Source organism: Chrysemys picta, chromosome 2 (assembly GCF_011386835.1).
Source record: "Chrysemys picta bellii isolate R12L10 chromosome 2, ASM1138683v2, whole genome shotgun sequence".
NCBI lineage: Eukaryota > Metazoa > Chordata > Testudines > Emydidae > Chrysemys > Chrysemys picta.
The window spans coordinates 231,289,301-231,312,997 of record NC_088792.1 but is presented as its reverse complement, the minus strand read 5'-3'; the positions used below and the strand labels follow the sequence as shown (position 1 = coordinate 231,312,997).

The window sequence follows — 23,697 nt, the reverse complement described above, 5'->3', positions numbered from 1 at the left end:
AGAGACCCTATAGTATATTCTCATTCTGAGACACAGAAATCTATACATGGGGAGTTATGTTTAAATCCACATACTTCGAGATGAACAAATAGGACCTAATCCTGAAAGATGCTGAATGTTCTACACAGGCTTCAACAGAGCACTTAAGTATGTGCTTAACTTTAACATGTGAGTAACCCCACTGACTTCAGCTGGATCACTCACATGCTTAAAGTTAAGCACATGCTTAAGTGCTTTGTTGGCCTTGGCTCAGAGTGCTCAGAAAATCAAGGCTATAACCCTGGAATTTATTTAAAAATACACCTCTACCTCCATATAGCACTGTCCTCGGGAGCCAAAAAATCTTACCGTGTTATAGGTGAAACCACGTTATATTGAACTTGCTTTGATCCACCAGAGTGCACAGCCCCCCCCCTCCCCTCCGGAGCACTGCTTTACCGCATTATATCCGAATTCGTGTTATATTGGGTCGCGTTATATCAAGGTAGCGGTGCATATGACTGTAGAGAAGCCTTCAGTCATAATTATATATATTACTTCCCTGAGATATATATTTGAAGAACATAGATAGCCATTACTTTGATACACATATTGATATGCTAATTACATATTAAAGTGATATAGTTAGTAGTTTATGAAATTAGTAAATAGAGCATTTCTTTTTTCTGCATTAATCATTGCTGTTTTAAGAATTAAAAAGATTGAGCATCACCTCATTTTATAAAAATGACGCTTGGGGGCATTAGTTGCAATGCTAGAGCAACTCAGTTCAAGAGAGTAGCACCACAATTCTCAAAACCTGATTCTGTTCTTAATTTTATACTGACATATCATATCGCCACTGAATTCAGCGAAGGTACCCCTGATTTAAGCTATTGTATTATCAGAATCTGGCCCTGAATGTCTGAGATCACGGCACTGCACCATGTTGGAAAGACTTCTTTCCATGAGTTAGTGATCTTTCTATGCTATTCTTTGGTCTTGGCAGAAAAATAGAAAAGCTTTTTTCTGCATTTCTCTTTCAATACCAGCCCCCTCTTGCTGTCTATGTCTAAGTGTGAGACCGTATATTTAGGTTACATTATGCAATTTTTGTTTCTCATTTTTTGCTAGACACTTTTAAAATGACTGACTTCAAGATGAATATTTCTTAGAAGAACTGTAGTATAACTATACATGATAAACCAAGGAAAAGATTTACACATTCATTTTTGCTTTAGATGGAATATTTCCAGTGCCCAAGTCTGTTGTTGTTTTGTGTCTGACCCCCCGTATCTATATGTATGGTTCAGCACTTCTACATGGAGAGAAAACATAGGCATCCATATTTTGCAGTATAAAAGTAAGCTATAAGTGCTGCCATACAAGCATAACTTGAACACTTAAATTAGGCTAAGTTGTTTACATCATTCTGTTTCATTCACTTAAAAACAAGCTGCCTCCGTTTTTGAAAGCACTGTTGTGTTTCAAAGCAATTGGACTACTTATTTAGCAGTATGTATTGTAATAAGCCTGCAAACTTTTATTGTTAAAATAAAAAAGGATGATGTAACATCAGCACTATTTTACTGTGGCTGTATTTCTCTTTAAATCTGATATTTATTTTGCACTGCACTCTATTTTATTCATGCTGTTTAATAATGCTGCTTTCTTTTTAATCTAGGATCATCATATCGGATCTACAGAAAGTGATAGAAAAACAAAGTGGTTTGCGATCATGTAGGAATCGTAGATCAGTACTAGGATACAACTATGAAGTGTACCACTCACTGGAAGAAGTATGTTGAAAATGAAGATGGTGTTTTTTATCTAAACCAGTGGTCTCCAAACTTTTTTGATCACGCCCCCCTATCAGTAAAAAATTTTTGAGCATGCACCCCCTGCCGCGCCAAAGCAAAAAAAGGCACTCGGACTATCGCCTGATGAAGCAAAAAAATAAAATGCTCCTCCTGCGCGCACCCCACTTTGGAGACCACTGATCTAAACTCCCATTCACTTCAGCGAGGCTAAGATTTCACCCTATCTAGTTAGAAGTGTATTCTGATCCTGATGAGTAGAGATGCTAGTAAAAGTTACACATACATATTCATTTTCAGCAAGTTTTCTAAATGTTTTATATAAAATAAAAATATAGACCCTTTAAAGTTTGTTTTTAAATCCATTATTATTTATAATATTTTCTTTCAAGGTTTGGCATCTCAAAAAAGATATATTGGAATTGGAAAAGGTACAGAGAAGGGTAACAAAAATGACCAGTAGTATGGAACAGCTTCCATACAAGGAGAGAGTAAAAAGACTGGAACTGTTCAGGTTAGAAAAGAGACGACTAAAGGGGGATATAATGGAGGTCTATAAAATTATGAATGGTGTGGAGAAAGTGAATAAGGAAGTGTTGTTTACCCCTTCACATAACACAAGAGCTGGGGAAACCTGATGAAATTAATAGGCAGCAGGTTTAAAACAAGCAAAAGTAAGTACTACTTCACACAATGCAGAGTCAACCTGTGAAACTTGTGGCCAGGGGATCTAGTGAAGGCCCAAAGTATAACTGGGCTCAAAAATAATTAGGCAAATTCACGGAGTATAGGTCCATGAATGGCTTATTAGCCAAGATGGTCAGGGACGCAAGTCCATGTTCTGGGTATCGCTCAACCTCTGACTGCCAGAAGCTGAGACTGGATGGATCACTCAATAATTGCCCTGTTCTATTCATTCCCTTTGAAGCATCTGGTGCTGGCCACTGTTGGATACTGAGCTAGATGAACCAATAGTTTGACCCAGTATGACTATTCTTACGTTCTTATGTTCCTTTTCCTTTCTAAATAGTTACCTTAGAAACTTCTTTGTTTTAAACCAGTCACTGTTAACATGACTTTGGTTTAAATTCTTTTGACTTCAGAGTCTGGGGGCGTGGTTACCTTATTCACATTAGAAGTCTCACTGAAGTCCACAGGTCTACTTGTGATTAAAATTTTCTCACATGCTTAAGTGTCTGCAGGATGGGGCCCAAAGAGATAAAAGTATTCAGATAGTGGTTCCTCTACTAAGGGCCCAAGCCTGCAAGCTTTCCATGTGAAGAACTCCCATGGATTTCAGTGGACCAATAGAGAAATAAAAATAGACACTGGTTGTATTAATTAAATTATTATTAGGAGCCAAATTCACTCTTATTCAGATGAATTATATCTTGATATCAGTAAGGTTTGTGACACAGTCCCACATGACATTCTCATAAGCAATGTGCAGAAATGTGCAGCCAACTTATAGTAATTTCACCTAGACCACAATTGGTTGAAAGACTATACTCAAAAGTAGTTATCAATGGTTTGCTGTCAAACTGGAAGGGGGTATCTAATAGGTCCTACAGGAGTCAGTCCTGGGTCCAGTACTAGTCAATATTTTCATTAATGACTTTGATAATAGAGTGGAGAGTATGCTTATAACATTTATGGATGACATCAAGATCTGGGAGGGGTTTGCCAGCACTTTGGAAGTCACAATTAGAATTCAAATGACCTTGACAAATTAGAGAATTAGTCTGAAATCAACAAGATAAGATTCAGTAAAGACAAGTGCAAAATATTTCACTTAGGAAGGAAAAATTAAATGCACAACTGCAAAATGGGTAATAACTGACTAGGCAATAGTACTGTTGAATGGGATCTGCGGGTTATAGTGGATCACAAATTCAATATGAGTCACAATGTGATACAGTTGCAAAAATAGCTAATATCATTTTGGAGTGTATTAACAGGAGTGTCATATGTAAGACACAGGACGTAATTGTCCCACACTATTCAGCACTGGTGAGGACTCAGCTGGAATGTGTGTCCACTTCCAGGTGCCACGTTTTTAGAAAAGATGTGGACAAATTGGAAAGAATCTAGAAAACAACAAAAATGATAAAAAAAAATTAGAAACCTGACCTATCAGGAAAGGTTTACAAAACTGGGCATGTTTAGTCAGGAGAAAAGAAGACTGTGTGGGGAACTGATAAGAGGACAGTGGTCAATTGTTCTGTACGTCCACTGAAGGTAGGACAAGAAGTAATGGGCTTAATCTGCAGCAAGGAAGATTTAGGTTAGATATTAGGAAAAACTTTCTAATTATAAAGGGTAGTTAAGGTCTGGAATCATTGTCCACGGGAGATTGTGGAATCCCCATCACCGGATGTTTTTAAGAACAGGTTGGACAAACACCTGTCAGGGATGCTCTAGGTTTACTTGGTCCTGCCTCAATGCAGGCGGCTGGACTAGATGACCTCACTAGGTACCTTCTAGCACTACATTTCTATGATTCTGTGATTCTATGAATCTCTCACTGAAGTCAAAGGGAATGTTCTCTGAGTAATAACTGAAGAATACACTCTAAGGTTTTAAAATGTCTGCGTATTTTCTTGTTAAAATTGTTTTTTTTAAACTATGACATGGCCTGTTGCTTCTCCTCCTCTGAAGCTACACGTACAGAGCCTCTTCAGCATCTGGCCCTGAGACATTGAGTAGGGAGAGGAAGAAGGAAAAATCAATCCTTCCATTTGACAATGTGCATGCAAGTACAGAACCTACTGCTGTCAGCACAGAGGGTGTTAGATAGAACTCTGTGAAATCCACCTATGTCAGTTTGCACTAGAAACAAAACCACTGAGTTCAGTTTGTGAGGATCTGCAACTCCTGAGGTTTAGTTGCAGTATCCTATCTACTCACTGCAAAAAATGAAACTGTTGACACTAGTGTCTTCTACCACTCCCCTCCCTTCTCCCAACAAGCCCATTTTCCATCTTTACCTGGTGCCATCTTCCAGAGGGGAGATTTCTTTCTCCATTCAGCTTCTAATGTCTTTAGGGAATGTCAGTTGGCCTCACAGGGGGAAGCTAACTAGATTGCTTCCTCCATACCACTTTTTGGTGGGAGCGGTCTTCAAGGTAGACATACTCCCTCCCAAATTCTTGGTGATTTCTAAGGGGGAGGCTACTTGTCACTTTGTTGTAGTAAGGTGTCATCAAGGAGGAATTAGAGGGAGGGAAGACTGGACCTGAAGTTACTGAAGAAGCAAGGGGGGACAAAAAGGTCTAGAGCATTTATTAGAGCACAGAGATAACCCAAATGAAAGACCAAATAAAAAAAACACACTGTGGGTCATAGTAGTAAAAGTAGGATTAAAATAGCACCTATGAACCCTATTAAAGGCTCCGGGCCCCAGTGTGCTAGGCACTGTGCAGACATGGAACAAAGAAGACTGTTCCACTCCCTTCCCCACATTGCTCACAATCTAAGTGACAGACAGGACACAACTGGAAAACAAAACATATTCTTGACAGGTCTCACTAGCCTTTTTTTCTCCCTTCTCTTTAATATCTCTTTCCCAGAAGTGTTAATGACTTAGACAGCAATTTTATGTCTGTATTTTCAGATTCAAAGTTGGATGTATCGTCTGAACAAAACCCATTCAGATCTCATTCATATGTTCTCTGTTGGAAAATCATATGAAGGGAGACCTCTGTTTGTACTAAAGGTAAAAATTAAATAGTTAAAGCAGTTATATCTAACACCTGAAACCAAATTCAAATACCTATTCCACACAGCATATTTATATGAGAGGTTCTGAGAACCTACATCTCCTAATGAAATCAGCAGGATTTGCGGGAACTCAGCACCATCCTGGATCAGACCCTTAATAAACAATGTAATAGCCTGTGAGAAAATAGTTCACACATTAGAAAGTTAAGAGTCAAATCCTGCTGTCTTTACCTCTGTATGTATTCTCTTTGCAATCTACTGGATTATTTGTGTGAGTAAGGTAAGCAGGATTTGGCTTTAAGGGAGTTGGAAAGTTCTGTGTTTATAGCTGATTTATAGAATGAGTACCCTCAAGGATGGATGGACCACAAGAAACCCTTGACCTCTTCTGAACATAGTGCCACACAATTCTTGTTGAGCTGTTAATGATGAAATGCTGGGATTCAATGCTCAAAATTAGCCAAAGCCTACAAAGGAAAAATTAGTACTTCTATATGTTTTCCTTGCATCCTTTCCCACTAATTTCTTAAAATTTGGTTTCACATGACATGCTGATTTCAGGAAAATCTTTAAATTACTCCCCAAAATACATTACCCTAGCCCTGCTCCAAGTGGCATATAAGGACTTATTTCTTCAATATAAGAGGAGTTGATAGCTCTGACTTTTCCTGTGACTTTTTCAGTTCTCCAGTTTGTAACCTTGAAATGATCTGCATGGATGATACCTAGAATTCCTATTCAAAATAACAGATCTGTATCTCTTTTGTAACGGTTTACAAGAAAAGTTCAAAATGTCTATTGTAGCTAATTAACTATGTTCATTTCTACTATTGCTGCTCACTAAATGTCAATAAGCACTAAGACCTGCTGTGGTAACAATGAATATTTACTTTTTTAGTTAGGTAAAAGATCACGGCCTTACAAGAGAGCTGTCTGGATAGACTGTGGCATTCATGCAAGAGAATGGATTGGTCCTGCCTTCTGCCAATGGTTTGTAAAAGAAGTAAGTTTTTAATGCCTTACAGTATTTTTACTTTAGAGCAGTGTTTACCAAACAGTGGGTCATGACCCACAAGTGCACTGCAGGAAGATTGTAGATGGGTTGCGGGCTCAGTGCACAGGGGAGACCATGGTGCGGGAGGAGCATTAGAGAGTTTGCTCACCCTGCACTCAGCCCACAACATAAAGCTGGGTGCAGTTCCCCGCTCTGGGCATTGTGACCTGGCACGTGGAGTCACAGCACCACTCAGATTTAGTCTGGCCACCATTCTGTCATAATGGAGGGCAGGACCGGCTCCAGGCACCAGCCCAGTAAGCAGGTGCTTGGGGCAGCCAACGGAGAGGGTTGGCATGCCCGGCTCTTCAGTGGCAATTCAGTGGCGGGTCCCTCACTCCCTCTCAGAGTGAAGGACCAGCCGTTGAATTGCCACCGAAGACTGAAGCAGCGGCGGTAGAGCTGATCGTGAACGCGGCTTTTTTTTTTTTTTTTCCTCTGCTTGTGGCGACAAAAACCCTGGAGCCGGCCCTGATGGAGGGACAGCCAAGCCAAACCTGAGTGGGGCCGTGACCCCTGCATGGAACCCTAAACAAAGCTAGGCACACGACACAAACATGCCCTACATGTATTGGCAGAGATTTGGAATGAGAACACCCACACTATGGAGACTGATATGTTGGCAATGGTCCAGATTAGTCAATGCCAGGCCCAGCACTAACCTTTGTTAGTAGTGTATTGCAATCTGGCAATATCCTTGTCCTTGAAACTTAGCCTGAAAAAGACAAATTCATCCCATGTGTAATTCAATTGGAGTGAGTGGAGTAACACCAGGGATGAATGTGGTCCAAAATGATGAATTCTGGATTGTCTGAACACACAATGTCTCATTAATTTCCCTTTGGCCCCACTCCACTCGATGTTTTGTTCCCTTAACCCTTGATTTATCTGGAGTCTAAACATCACATACATACTCACAAATAAACTCCAATTCCCTTAGTCATTCTTCAACAATGAGGCAGGGAAATTAAACCAATTAAAATTCAGCATTTCATTTGCCTGCTCCAGTATATCAGTATTCTTTTTCATGTCGCCACTTACTTTCATTCTCACTCTGGGCTCAGTTCAGACATATGACAATTTTGCAAGATTTTTATTTAAGGCCCAGGGTCTTACCTGCCAAACGCTAGTCACTTTAGATCAGCACGATTTATGGAATCAAACAATGCTCAAAATCCTTCATACACAAACTATCCTAAACTACTGCTGGAACTTTGAGTGCAAGTGTCTTCCTATCGCACACATTTTCCTCTTTCCTTGGCTCTCCTCTAAGCCCACATTGTAGCAACACTGTCTCTTACTCAGGAAAGCTGCCTCTGGTTTTCCGACCTATCAGCATTGTGGTAACTCCTGATCCTGCAAGGCACTACACAAAGTCAGACCCCCGCATCCATTCATAGCCCTGTAAACTTCAAGAGTGTATTCACTGCAGTGCTAACTTGAGCTCTTTCAGTTCTTGCCCCTCCCATCCACACACAATATACTCTAAACCCAAGTTTAATGATACTTTCAACCTACACCAGGTAGCTCAGTGGGGCTGTAGGCTAGCGCCCAAGAGAGGCTTTCAGTCAGGCTGGTCACCCACCCACTTGGCAGTGAGAAAGCAGGTTAAACCACTCAAGCGATGCTACTCCTCCAGTGCCTTCCCATAATTCCCCCACATGCCCAGAAGGACAGACAAGTTCTCCCACAATTCACTGGGAAAGAATTATAGAAAAGTTCAGCAGCGCAAAAAAAACATATGATATGACTCAAGAAGTCCTAGCAATATATGTGAGGAAGCGCAGCACCAGTGAGGACATGGTAACACGCGTATGGCTTTGCGGTGTTGCTACTCATAAGTAGGCGCCAATCACCTGAGTTTACTCTGCAGGGAAGGCATACTTTAATAGGACTCTATGCTAGTATAATAGTTTGCAAGTACAGAGCAGCCTGCAGGATTGGGATCCAAGTCCCAGTCTTGAAACGAGGGAGAAGAGGATGTAGCAAATAAGCAGTGTGAGGCACTCCCTCAAGTGCCTGTCTTTTTAATTTAGTGCTTTAAATTCATTTTGCAGTTAGGAAACTAGGACGAGGTTTCTTTTAAAGTCCACAGCAGGAAGTAAAATACATAATTTTCTGCCTGTTATTTGAGACTGTTGAAGACTAGACTGCTTTGTTTCACTAAATATTTAACATATGCTTTCTGTGCTTAATTAAAATGTGTACAGCTCAGAATTTACTTAGAGTAAATGAATGTATGAATGTGTCTCTCACTCCTTCTCATGCATCATATTTGTTCACATGCTGCATTTCCTCTATCCCCCTTCTTCAGTGCAATGTGTAATCCCAATTTTTAGAAAAGCACAACAGGAAAGGACTCCATTATAGTCACAGTTTCTGGCTAGAGTAAACAAAACCAAAAAAATTATGAACTTGAGATATTTGGATTGGAATGTCATTTTCCCAATAAACGATTAACCATTTTAATGAGAGCTCCAGAAACACTCCAAGTTTCAAGATGCTCTCAGCTCTTTGCAATTCTCTTGTGTTAGCAAGTCCTCTCTGTAAGTGTGTATTGTATGCAGCTCAGAAGCAGGCAGTCCATCCCTTCCGAAGTTCAATCTGAGTTTTGGAAAACGCAGTCCATTAGGAGGCAAGTTTTCTGGACATCCATACACTCTGTCTCAATACTGACCCCAGGCAGGAAGGGCCAGGAGAGCTCTTCCAACTAATGCAAGGATAGTGGGGCTGTGTCCATCTCCCCTTAGAGGGCCAGTCACCCTGTAATAATTTGCTTTTCAGAAAACTGAGAAGTTACTCTCCATTCTTTCAAGAGCTGAGAACACTGGAGGCAGCAAGTTCAGGCCATAGTGAGGGGAGGGCTCCATAGCAACCCATGTGTCCAAACTGAGAAAGACATTGATTGGTACTGAAGGCATCTCAATCAGGCTTTCTCAGCTATGAAAAGTCAGCTTGTGGAATGGAGGGTCTCTAGGACCAGTTAAGGACTTATCTTCACTAGAAAATGACATTGAGCTAGAACACAACCTTGAAGAGTCCTGTTAACTAATGTGATGCTGACTACAACTTTGCTGTCATGGAACACAGGGACAAGTTGTGTTTAACATAATGCAGCTGGTTGTGAGTAAATCCCACTGGAACCATGTTTTACCCATGACCCATTAACATAATATTAAATACAGCTTGTGGCTGCCTACTGTGACAGCAAAGTTGTAGTCAATATTGTGTTAGTTTAAGGTCATGTTCTAACTCTCTACATTTCTAGTGAACACAAGTCCTTATTGAAGATAATAAAAGGTGAAAGTCATGAATAAAAAGTCTAACCAGTGTAGATATACCAGAGTCAGAATTTATGCTCCCTTTTCTAAAGCAGAAAAAATGATGACTCCTCAGAGTGTGAGGAAAAGGGGGAGAGGTGTCATGTTCTGATAGAGTGGTGTAATTCTCCACATTATCAAGCTGCTTGCTGTTCTGTAGATAGAAGAAAGACAGATTGTTGTCATCTGCCATTTTTTGCCTTCCCCTCTCGCATTTTATCTGGAACAAAAACAAATATTAAACTTGTGTTCATGAAAGATGAAGTATTTATTTCTTATCTTTTTTTTTAGTATTAAAGTGATGTCATAAAACGTTATTGTGAGGTACCCTTTCAGTACGTTTCTGTATGTATCCTTAAATTCTGGGTAACGTGGCTGTCACAGTCAATGCATGTTAGGGCTCAGCCCTGTGCCAATTAGGCGCATATCTGCATTGGGCAGATGTCGGAGGAATTCTGCCTAAAGGAGGTAGAATTTCTCCTGGAGCTCTACAGTAGACTGGGAAAGTGTGACTGCTGCTACGCCTCTTCAGAGGTTGCAGCATAGTCCACCCTGCCCACCTGGTCATGACCCTGCCTCCTCCCAACTTTGGGGTGTCTTGTGCCCTATGGAGCACACCGACAGCATGTGGATTGCAGTTGAACCTGGCTGCATAAGATGGTGGATTTCCTGCCCTTCCTGCCTGCCCTGCTTACACTAGTCAGCCAGACACAATCTGGTCCTTAACAATACTAGAGAATAAGCAACACTGTCCTATGTATTTAAGATGCTAAATATTCAGATATTTATTTATATTAATATGCACTAGAAACCACAGGCAGCTGCAGTTGATCAGAGAATGCCTCTCTTTGTTTGAGTCGGTCTCCTTTGTGCAAAGCTGGTCCCACACTACACAGTTTGGGATGTTTTCCTCTAAAAATTTGGTGCAGGCCCACATCTACCTTTTTGACATAAATACTGTTCTTTTTTCCATTTGGAAAGGCTGTTCTAAATGTAATGTGTGTGTGTGTGCACATGCACACACGTTTGTGGCCTTTGTTATACAGAACAGAGAAGATAATCATAAATGATCTCTCTTCTGGCTTTACTCTGAATATTTTTTTCTATTTGAAAATTTGTACTTATAACACAAAACCTCAGCCAAATCGAATGCTCAAAAGTCCCCTGGATGTGTATCCCTGCCTGATCCTGCAAATATGTGCTACTAGCCACTAGTGCAAGTGGATTTCCATGGAGCTAAGCTCTGCATGGTAGCATGGGTTTGCAGGATCGTGTCCTAATTATGAGTGTAATTTTAATGGATAAACTCTTAAGCAAATGATAAAAAAGTTAAATGTAGTACTTCGCTGTCACCACAATGAGGCATGTGATGATTGAGGCATTGTTTTATAAGTAGCTGTGGAAAGCATTCCTGTGCTTTTAATGTTTTTTCTCTTTTGGTCCATAATGAGTCCAGTTCTGTTCAACAAGAAAAATGTGTAAAGTATTTTTTCCTTTGCTCTGCAGCAAGATAAAATTATCTGCAGCTTCTTAGTGTAGGGAGATACGTTTTTTATTGTTGTGTGCTTTAAACTTGTCAATTGCTTCTTCATGACAACCCACAATACTCTTGTGAAGGTAAAAATTACTTTCATTCAGTTTGCAGCTATTCATTTTTTACCACATGAATGCATTTTGATGAAATAAAAGTATCACTGCAGCTGTATTGTGCCTATAGAAGGAGTTTCCCAGTGATAATCACTATTTGTTATCCATCACTAGGACATTCAAACACCAATACACACAGGGGCTTTTAAACTAGTGAATATGGGCTTGTCTACACTGGCAATTTACAGCGCTGCAACTTTCTCACTCAGGGGTGTGAAAAAACACCCCCCTGAGCGCAGCTAGTTTCAGCACTGTAAAGCACCAGTGTAGACAGTGCTCCCAGCGCTGGTAGCTACGGCCCTTGTGGAGGTGGGTTTTTTAGAGCGCTGGGAGAGCTAGCTGCAGGCACAGCACCTCTATAAATACCTCTCTTAATAAAAAGACAGATTAGTTTTAGAAACATAGGAGAACACCCATCATTGCTCAGCAGAGTCATCTGCACAGCGGAAGAATACACTCCTATATTCCATGAGAGCTAGGATGATCATATGTCCCATTTTGGCTACTTCTGCACACTAGACCTTGGACTACACCTGTCTCAGGCACCTAGGTTAGGGGGTCCTTCTCCTTTTTGGAGTTTTCCCATAGGGTTCCTGCTAAGCCTTCCCCGGAGGACATAATACTTTGTCATTTTTCCAGCTGCTGTTTCTGATCTAGTGCCAGTAGAAGATGCTTCTTGTACAACCCAAAAATGGCAGGGAAGGTTTGTTTGCAAACATTTTTCAGGCACAGTTGAAGCTCCAACTTTTGAAAGTTTGATCCTATGTTTTAAGATCTCTATCTGAGTCATGAAGTGGCACTTTATTACCTAATGTGGAATCATAGATCAAGCACCAGGCTTATGATTTGTAGGGCTCCAAGTAAAAGCAGATCCCTAAGATGTAAGAGGGGAAAGCAGATTAAGTTATGAGTTGTCTCCAGAGATGAAGATAGGCTAATCCATGACTTACCTAATCAGTACAGAATTACGTGGGACCAAACAAGCAGCTGCTTTGCTTGGTGCCTAAGGCCAGACCTGATTAGAATTTAAAATGTACAGAAAATAACAAACATCTTAAGTTACTTTCAATAAGGATGCTATGACTGATGTTTGAACACAGAGCGAGGAGCTAAAAGCCTCTATCATTAGAAATAGTGTTATGGTCTGATTGCTGAAGAAACGACAACAGAGTCAGGTTTCAGTGCTAAAATAGTAACTGGCTAAGTCGGTGTTAATAATTATTAATCCAAAATCAGAAATAGCAAATCTTGACCTTAAATGTAAAGACAATGAATTGTGGGACAGGATATGGTTATTAGGCCCAACTAGTATGTATATAATTTAAAAGTTTCTCTGAACCCTGTCTCTTTGCCTTGTCATTTTCCATCAATTCCCTTCCTTTGTAAACTGCATAGATTCATTCATTCAATACTCTTTGATTTGCAGCCTTGGTGACTTCTAGCATTTCTGTGGCACAGTGTGTTTATATATAGAATAGATCCTCAGCTGGGGTAAACCAGCAATAGCTCTAATCATCATTATATAGGTTTGCTGGTTTATACCAGCTGAAGACGTGGCCCTCTCTTATCAGTCACTGTTTATTTTTTCTCCATCAGATTTTTGGCACCATTCCTATATCATCTTCTCTTTTGGTATTAATACTATTCAGCATTTATGGGTCTAGTCTGGCTCTCAGTGAATTCAGTGGCAAAACTTCCATTGATTTCCTTGGGGGATACAGAATTAAGCCATATGAAATATAATTATTTTATATTCTGAAAGCATTGTACAAACAGTAATGGAGAAAAATGACTAGTGGTTGACATAAAAGTTGTATTTGTCATGGTGATGAGAATATATGTTTTAACACTTAGTATTTTTTCACTTTAATCATTATTTTGAGGATTTGATACACATTACAAAAGGCATTATATGATACTGATATAATATAGTATAGTAATATAGCATAGTATAATAGTAATAGGGATGGTGTCCCTAACCTCTGTTTGCCAGAAGCTGGGAATGGGCAACAGGGGATGGATCACTTGATGATTACCTGTTCTGTTCATTCCCTCTGGGGCACCTGGCATTGGCAGGATACTGGGCTAGATGGACCTTTGGTCTGACCCAGTATGGCTGTTCTTATGATACACCTTAGTGATTGTTAGACAAAATGGCAAAGGCCTTGTGGATGCCATCAAGACATAACATTTGACAGTAATACACAGCCAGTCTTGTCTTGTAAGCATTAAGTTTGTAAAAAGAAAAACAGTATATGAGAGAAATATTTTTCAAAATAATGAAATTATTGTGATGTCACTTACACCAGTTTTACACATGGGTAACTATTTATTTCATAGGAGTTACTTTTGATTTAAATCAGTCAGAAAGCTATACCAGGTCCATTATGTTTTAAATCAGATGATAGTTACAAAGTTTTAAGATAAACCTTTAAAATGTTTTAAAAGAAACATTTTAAAGAGAAACACATCAATCATTCAAGTCTATTCTAAGACTCAACTTGAGATTTCTAAGAGTACAGCTTTGGGACTATATTGACTTCCAAAACCTCTCTCAGTATCATTTCACAAGACAGCAATCATCAAAACAAAACAGAGAAGCATTAAAAAGTAAAGGAGACTCAATATTGTACAATCGATACATGTTTAAAGCTCCAATCACGTTTTTTTTTAATCTATTTACCCTTGTGTCTATCAACTGTTTGAAATTGGATGTTGCCTAAGGTGCAGAGGAAGATGTGGGATCATTTTTAAGTCATTGCATTATTTCTCTTTTATAGTCACAGTATGACTTTTATTTTCAAGAAAAAAAAACCTGTAAAATGTTGGCTTGTCCCCAGCCCACAAAGGACCCACTACCAGACCCAAAATCTTTTTACGGGCACTTTTCTTTTCCAGACATAAGCAAAACTACAAAACAGTTCCTCAGAACGTCCTGAGCTATAGCTCCCAGGAGATTTTTCCGTTTTGTCTCTTTCATTCTCTCCTGCTTCAGGGCCTCCTGCAGGATTCTTCCTTGTTCTTTTGACTGAGTTCTACTTCCCAGGGCTTTCTCCCTGGAGACCTTTTTTCCCTACCAGGTTCCTATTGCCTCCCCTAACAGTCTCTCCTGAGGAACTCTCTGATGCTCCTGCTCCCTGTTTCTCTTCTGGAATACCAGACCCGGGCCTGCCTCCCTGGAGTCGGTCCCCTTGTTTCATGAGCCTACTCTACTCTCCAGCCACAACCCAACTTGACTACGCTCCTCCACAGCCGGCCCTTGCCTTTCTCCCCTTCCCCCCCGTTGACTGGATAGTCTATAGCTGCCACCAGCTATACTCCCCTAAATAGCTAGCAGTTCACATTCTCTCGTTCTGTCCTGTGTCTTTCAGGTGACGTAACAACACCTTTCTAATACAATCGCATTTCCCCCATATTTTTACTAAATAACATAATGTAACTTTTCCCTTCCTTTACCAAAGCCCTTACAAACACATAAAAGGTGATCAGTTACAGCACGCACATAGCCCAGCTTTGTGGTTGTTTATTCAGAAAAAAAAATTGTTTAAGCCATAATGGCCAGTCAGTACTCTAAACAAAATCACTTCATTTGTCCAATCAGGGCCCTGAAGTATGTCCTTATCCTCAACTCTAGAACACAATTCAAAAATTCCTCTTCCTCTTTTTTCATTGATCCAAATTTTTGGCCATTCCTCTTTTAAATTTTTCTTCACTAGGCTTTTGAATTGCTGCTTACTCAAGGGTATTTCTGTGTCAGTCCGTCCATTTCTTACAGTGCTTTTAGCTGCCTTGTCCACCATTTCATTCCCTGTTATCCCAATATGTGCTGAGATCCCAACTAATGCTACCTGTATCCCCATCTGTACTAACTCTATTTAGTACTGTCAATTAATCGCAGTTAATTCACGCTATTAACTCAAAAACATTTATCACGATTAAAAAACATAATAGCAATTAATAGCATTTTTAATCGCAATGTTAAACAATAGAATACCAGTTGAACTTTATTAAATATTTGGATGTTTTTCTACATTTTCAAATATATTTATTTTAATTACAACACAGAATACAAAGTGCACACTGCTCACTTTATATTATTATTTTTTATTATAAATATTTGCATTGTAAAAATGATAAACAACAGAAACAGTATTTTTCAATTCACCTCATACAAGTACTGTAGTGCAATCGCTTTATTGTGAAAGTTCAATTTACAAATGTAGATTTTTTTTGTTACATAACTGCACTCAAAAACAAAACAATGCAAAACTTTATTGCTTCCAGGTCTTTTCAGTCCTACTTCTCGTCTAGCCAATCGCTAAGAGAAATAAGTTTGTTTACATTTACAGAAGATAATGCTGCCCACTTCTTATTTACAATGTCACCAGAAAGTGAGAACAGGCGTTTACATGGGACTTTTGTAGCTAGCATTGCAAGGTATTTACGTGCCAGATATGCTAAACATTCATATGCCCCTTCATGCTTCGGCCACCATTCCATAGGACATGCATCCATGCTGATGATGCTCATTAAAAAAAATGCGTTAATTAAATTTGTGACTGAACTCCTTGGGGGATAATTGTATGTCTCCAGCTCTATTTTACCCGCATTCTGCCATATATTTCATGTCATAGCACTCTCAGCTGATGACTCAGCACATGTTGTTCACAGCAGATCTGACAAAACGCAAAGAAGGTACCAATGTGAGATTTCTAAAGATAGCTACAGCACTCGACCCAAGGTTTAAGATTCTAAAGTGCCTTCCAAAATCTGAGTGGGATGAGATGTGGAGCTTGCTTTCAGAAGTCTTTAAAGAGCAACACTCCCATGCAGAAACTACAGAACCTGAACCAACAAAAAAGAAAATCAACCTTCTGCTGGTGGCATCTAACTCAGATGATGAAAATGAACATGCGTCGGTCCACGCTGCTTTGGATTGTCATCAGCATGGATGCATGTCCTCTGGAATGGTGGTTGAAGCATGAAGGGACATATGAATCTTTAGCGCATCTGGCATGTAAATATCTTGCGACACCTGCTACAATAGTGCCATGCGAAAACCTGTTCTCCATTTCAGGGAACATTGTGAACAAGAAGCGGGCAGCATTATCTCCTGCAAATGTAAACAAACTTGTTTGTCTGAGCGATTGACTGAACAAGAAGTAGGACTGAGTGGACTTGTAGGCTCTAAAGTTTTACATTATTTTATTTTTGAATGCAGTTTTTTTGTACATAACTCTACATTCGTAAGTAACTTTTATGATAAAGAGATTGCACTACAGTACTTGTATTAGGTGAATTGACAAATACTATTTCTTTTGGGTTTTTTTACAGTGCAAATATTTGTAATCAAAAATAAATATAAAGTGAGCACTGTACACCTTGTATTTTCTATATTGTAATTGAAATTAATATATTTGAAAATGTAAAAAACATCCAAAAATATTTAAATAAATGGTATTCTCGTATTGTTTAACAGTGCGATTAATCATGCAATTAATTATGATTAATTCTTTTAATTGCTTGAAGCCCTAACTCTATTAGAAATATAATTTTATTGATTCAATTATTTGTACATATGGAGACAGCCTTTTTTATTGCCGTAAGGCCTGATAACTGAGTCCAAAAAAAATGAACTAGAGAAATTCATGGAGGATAGGTCCATTGATGGTTATTAGCCAGGATGGGCAGGGATGGTGTCCCTAGCCTCTGTTTGCCAGAAGCTAGGAATGGGCAATAGGGAATGGATCACTTGATGATTACTTGTTCTGTTCATTCCCTCTGAAGCACCTGGCATTGGCCACTAGACAGCATACTGGGCTAGATGGACCTTTGGTCTGACCCAGTATGGCCATTCTTATGTTCTTATGACTGCCACTGCTGGGCATACATTCCAGAGCCAGTTTCAGCCCCAGCTCCTTGGCTTCCCCCCTTTTTAATTCCTGTACCCAACCCAGGTGTGGCAGGGTGGAACTACTTAAACAGGACTGGCTACCCCCTGGCTTCCTGGTCCTGCAAAGATGGCTGGTCACCATTTTACAACTATTCATATAATTTAAAGCATATGACCCTTTTCAATTTACTTTTTAATTTTTTCTCTGAGTTTTCATGACAATTTTGTTATGTACTGTATTTATATTTTATAAATATTATTTGGGTGCCCTGCTGAGGAAGAATCTGACATCCAAAAGCACTACAGTGTGATTTTTAAGGAGTATGTATCATATTATGTCAACCTGGTAATACAATATACATCGCAATACCGAAGGTAAAAAACAGTTCCTATAAAAGAGCACAATCACAGTATATGACTTGAAGCCTAAGAACACTATACAGAAAACAAAAACTAGAGACTATTTCAAACTCAATATCTTTGACATGGAAATCCTCATTATAGGGACATGATTTCCACCATACTTGATAGCATTTGGTAATGAGAAGAAAACATAAGACGGCAAAAAAGTCTATCCCTTCCCCAACTAAATCCTCTCTCCCTACAAAAAAGCCTGGAAGAGATGCTCAGTTGCTCTAACCCACATTTTGAGTTTCATTGCAATGCAGAACTTTTACAGCATCTATAATTTCCCTTATCCTACAAAGACTTAAGCACATGCATATCTTTATATGTATGAGTAGCCCTATTTACTTCAATTTGCATAAATATGCAAATGTTTAAGTCTAAAGGATCAGGGTCTTGGTTTTCTAAGCCATCACTGCAGGAGTAACCATAGCCTTCCATTCTGACAAAATTATCTTTTGCTAGTCCAGCAGAGCCGTGTCACTAATAAAAAGATTTGTAACCATGTTGATGGGGAGCCTTGAAGTGGCTTTCTAATATTAACAAAGATAGTATAGAAAAATGGTTCATAGAAACAATAACATGGTTGCTATAAAGGAAGAGTTGTGTCCAGTACCTCTGTCCCCAGACAAGTCCAATTATAGAACCATAGAAATGAAGAGGCTGGATGGTACCTCCAGAGATCATCTAGTCCATCTCCCTCCCCATGCTGCAGCAGGATTAAGCATACATAGACTATCCATGACAGGCGCTTGACAAACGTGTTCTGAAAAACCTCCAGTGACACGGATTCCACCCCTTTTTAGGTAATCTGTTACAATGCGTACTTATCCTTACAGTTAGAGAGTTTTTCTTAATATCGAACCTAAATATCCCTTGCTATGAATTTATGGGAGCATTCTTGTAGCTACATCACACAGAATATCATCCTTTGACTTCAATGGGAGCTTCACACTTGGAGCATCTGCAGGACCAAGCTGCATAGGTATTAAATTCCCTGACCTGATACTGTAGCCCTAGCATTTGTGAGTAACAATTTTAGCTCTCATCAATTTTAAGTAAATCCTGCTCTTCCCACCACAACTCCTGTGTGGGCCTTGAGGACCTTCAGTAGAATGGAACTGATGTGGGTACATTGCACAGGGTGGCCAGATGCTGGGAGCATGCCTATGTAGCCTATGTTCAATGTGTTACACTTTCTTCCCTCAAAGTTAAGCACATGATTAAGCATTTTTACTGCATTGGAGCCTTAACACTGTAGTTAATGCCCAGTGATGGTGGTAGTTACACAAGGATTACACACTTCTGCATACAATGGAGGAGAATCTGTGGGGCTGGTGGAATTGCAAATACATAGACCAACCAGAACTCTGTTCAGGAATGCAGCACATGCATGGGCTACTGCATTCCTGCGTCTGGCAGAGGGGAAGAATTGCTTCCTCCACCTTCAATTACTGGTTCAACCTATGGTACACAGGCTTGGTGCAGGCTACAGGATTTGCCCAATTGTAAGTGGACAAGTAATTTGGGTTAATGGTTTTGAATTTAAGAGATTTTTGTCTCACATATGATGTAACCATTGTCATTTGCCTTTTGATACCTTTTCATATGTCATGACCTCACCAATATTAAGTGCTATAATCAGCTCGTACAAATCGGCATAGCTTCATTGACTTAGTGCGAGCTACACTGATTCATGCCAGCTGAGGCTCTAGTCCATTGACTTTTAGCTCCTTTGCCCAGCCATCTCACCAATGCTCAATGCACTTGTTTCTGTTTAGAGCAAGTAGTTTCCAGTATTCTCCTGTCTGTTTGAAATTAACTAACAATAGGATGATCTCCTTTTGAAAGTATTTTCTGAATATATTCTCATTACTGTGTTGCTATTAGTCTCATTTATGGACAGACAATACTTCATTCAAGCACAGTTGTTGAAATAGCAGTAATGCAATAAGGCCAAGCCCCTGTTACAGAAGTAAACTGTGGGGTAGTACTAACTGCCTACAGTCCGTTTATTATAGAAACTACTTCTATTTTACTTCCTCCTTTAGGCTCTTCAGACATATCAGAGTGATCCCGCCATGAGAAGGATGCTAAATCAGCTGTATTTCTACATCATGCCAGTATTTAATGTGGATGGATACCATTTTAGCTGGACCAATGTAAGTAGTTCGGCCAATGTTTCTGAAAATATATTAAGATCCAAAAGATGGAATGCCTATAGACAGAAGTCTCATTTGAATGCTGTAATGATCTGATCCACCACTTTATTATATGTAACCTAAGGATATAATTGACTTGTAAGAAAGTTAAAATACTGCACTGAGCATCTTCAACATAGATGATTTGTTATATGTACATAGTTGTTTTATCAACATGTAGTCAATTATTTTCATTATTTTAAAAATTATAACTAGGATCGATTTTGGAGAAAAACAAGGTCAAAGAACTCACAGTTTCGTTGCCATGGTGTAGATGCTAATCGTAACTGGAAAGTGAAATGGTGTGGTAAGTCTGGAAATAACCTGAATGTGGATAACAATGTCATCCTGCATTTAACTGTCCAGAGCACTGAATAGATCAGAAAATTCTACAGCAGCAGTAGCCTCTCCATAGTTAAGATTGAAGCTAGTGTCCCATTGGCCAAACCATGGCTCACCAGCCACATGCGTTAAAGTGCAGCTCACGGTGCACCCCCTGCCCATTCCCCATGTTCCAGATGGCGGGGGGGAGCTCAGGGCTTCTACCCTGCAGCAGGATGTTGGGGCTAGTGGCTTCTGCCAGAGATGACTGGTGCATGCTTAGAGTGGGAGACACAATTTATAGGTTTGCTCCCCCAAATAGCTTAAATCACACACTCCTTACCCTCAGCAACCCCCAGGTGTTAGCTCTATGTGGAGAGGCAGCAGCAAACACCTGGGAGCTTTAGGGAGGGGCCGTTCCTTTAGCTCCGCTGGGAGGGGCAGCAGCAAAAGCAACTGCTCTCCCTGCAGCTCCCAGCTGTTTGCTGCTGCCTCTCCCGAAGGCCATAGCTCCCAGTTTGCCAGCTCCAGCAGCTGCCATGCAGGGAGGGGGTCCTGTGGCACCATGCGACTGAGCAGGGCCAGCAAACCCTGGCAAAAATCTTGGGGGGCACATGACCCTCTGTGCTCCCCCATGCATTGCCTCTGGCTTCTGCCCAATGGGAGGGGGGTCTTGGGACTTCAGCCCCGCAGGGCATGCCTGCCAGGGCTTGGGCCTTCAGCAGTAGTGGGGCTGAAGCCCCAAGCCCCAGCAAGCATGCCACAGCTCTTGAACTTCTGAAGATTGTCCTTTGAGGCTTGGAGGATCAGTAAGTTTGGCCACCCCTGCATTATATCGTAGGCTTGATTGTGAATGTTCCTCCTAACTTCTCAAAAAAGAAACCAAGTTTATCAGGTGCCACATCTCACCCCAAGGTAGAGTTTATCTGGGAAATTTGGTAAAAATGGAGGAAGAAGTTTTAATGTTAGGAGTATGCACTAATTGCTTTGCACTGCTCCAGTGATGCAAAGCAGCTGTAAACCCAGTTTGGATATGTCTACACTAAGAAATTAGGTCGAATTTGTAGAAGTTGGTTGTTTAGAAATCATTTTTATAAGGTCGAATGTGTGTGTCCCCACACAAAATGCTCTAAGTGCATTAAGTCGGCGGACTGCATCCACAGTACCGAGGCTAGCATCGACTTCCGGAGCGTTGCACTGTGGGTAGCTATCCCACAGTTCACGCAGTCTCCGCCGCCCATTGGAATTCTGGGTTGAGATCCCAATGCCTGATGGGGCAAAAACAGTGTCGTGGGGGATTCTGGGTACATGTCGTCAGTCCCCCTCCGCCCCCCAGTGAGAGCAATGGCAGACAATCGTTTCGCGCCTTTTTTCCTGGGTTACCTGTGCAGACGATATACCACGGCAAGCATGGAGCCCGCTCAACTCACCGTCACCATATATCATCTGGGTGCCAGCAGACGTGGTACTGCATTGCTACACAACAGCAGCTAATTGCCTTTTGGCAGTAGACGATGCAGTATGACTGGTAGCCGTCATCGGCTGTCTGGGTTCTGGCAGACGTGGGACTGCATTGCTATTCAGCAGCAGCTCCTTGCCTTTTGGCAGCAGATGCTGTATTACGACTGGTATCCGTTGTCGTCGTACTCCTCAGTGAGTTCGGTCAGAGGCGCCTGGACAGACATGTTTTGTCTCCTGGAGACTCAGTCCTGCCGGCAGTCCTATTGAACCATCTTGACGATGATGGCTAGCAATCGTAATGCAGCATCTTCTACCAAGCACCCAGAAGATGCCGATGGCTATCAGTCATGCTACACCATCTGCTGCCAGTCTAAGATGTAAAAGATAGATGGAGTGGATCCAAACAGTAAATGGACCAGATTTGTTCTGTATTCATTTGCTTCCCCCTCCCTCCGTGAAATCAACGGCCTGTTAAACCCAGGGTTTTGAGTTCTATCTTTGGGGGTGGCCATTCTGTGTGACAGATGTTTCTGTTTCTCCCTGATGCACAGCCACCTTTGTTGATTTTAATTCCCTGTACCTGTACACCATGTCGTCAGTTGCCCCTCCCTCCCTCCATCAGTTTCACGGCTTTTTTGAGCCCAGACACCATAGCACTGGGATCATGGAGCCCACTCAGATCACTGCGGCAATTATGAGCACTATGAACACCATGCGCATTGTCCTGGCATATATGCAGAGCCAGAACATGCCAAAGCAAAACCAGGCGAGGAGGCGATTGCAGCGCAGCGACGAGAGTGATGAAGAAATTGACAGGGACATAGACCTCTCCCAAAGTACGGGCCCCAGCAATGTGCAAATCATGGTGTTACTGGGGCAGGTTCATGCTGTGGAACGCCGATTCTGAGCCCGGGAAACAAGCACAGACTGGTGGGACCGAATCGTGTTGCAGGTGTGGGACGATTCCCAGTGGCTGCGAAAGACGATAGACGGAAACCATATCCCTATCTTGTCACCAGAGCACCAAGCCACCGAGTACATAAACCGAAAAGGGTACTTTTCAATGCTGCTGCAAGCCCTGGTGGATCACAAGGGACGTTTCACTAACATCAACGTGGGATGGCCAAGAAAGATACATGATGCTCGCGTCTTCAGGAACTCTGGTCTGTTTCAAAAGCTGGAGGAAGGGACTTTCTTCATGGACCAGAAAATAACCGTTGGGGATGTTGAAATGCCTTTAGTTATCCTTGGGGACCCAGCCTACCCCTTAATGCCATGGCTCATGAAGCCGTACACAGGCAGCCTGGACAGGAGTCAGGACCTGTTCAACTATAGGCTGAGCAAGTGCAGAATGGTGGTAGAATGTGCATTTGGACGTTTAAAAGCACGCTGGCGCAGTTTACTGACTCGGATAGACCTCAGCAAAACCAATATTCCAATTGTTATTGCTGCTTGCTGTGCGTGCCACAATATCTGTGAGAGTAAGGGGGAGACATTTATGGCGGGGTGGGAGGTTGAGGCAAATCGCCTGGCCGCTGTTTACGCGCAGCCAGAGACCAGGGCAGTTAGAAGAGTACAGCAGGGCGCGGTGCGCATCAGAGAAGCTTTGAAAACGAGTTTTGTGATTGGCCAGGCTACGGTGTGAAACTTCTGTTTGTTTCTCCTTGATGAACCCCCCCTCAACCCCCAGTTCACTCTACTTCCCTGTAAGCTAACCACCCTCCCCTCCCCCCTTCGAGCATCGCTTGCAGAGGCAATAAAGTCATTGTTACTTCACATTCATGCATTCTTTATTAATTCATCACACAACTAGAGGGATAACTGCCAAGGTAGCCCAGGAGGGGTAGGGGAGGAGGGAAACGCCAGGTTGGGTGGGGGA

At 41.1% G+C, this 23,697-nt stretch overlaps 1 protein-coding gene across 4 annotated transcripts in view; it reads left to right on the top strand.

Annotated features, from left to right (window-relative positions):
* CPA6 (carboxypeptidase A6) overlaps positions 1-23,697 on the top strand; it is a 109,157-nt gene that overhangs the window by 67,319 nt on the left and 18,141 nt on the right. For all 4 annotated transcript variants that reach the window (XM_005311370.4, XM_042845246.2, XM_024111996.3 and 1 more), the window contains 5 exons: positions 1,664-1,778; positions 5,410-5,511; positions 6,415-6,519; positions 19,887-19,997; positions 20,253-20,343. In XM_005311370.4, the coding sequence (XP_005311427.2) occupies positions 1,664-1,778; positions 5,410-5,511; positions 6,415-6,519; positions 19,887-19,997; positions 20,253-20,343 (524 nt within the window). The remainder of the gene's footprint in view (positions 1-1,663; positions 1,779-5,409; positions 5,512-6,414; positions 6,520-19,886; positions 19,998-20,252; positions 20,344-23,697) is intronic.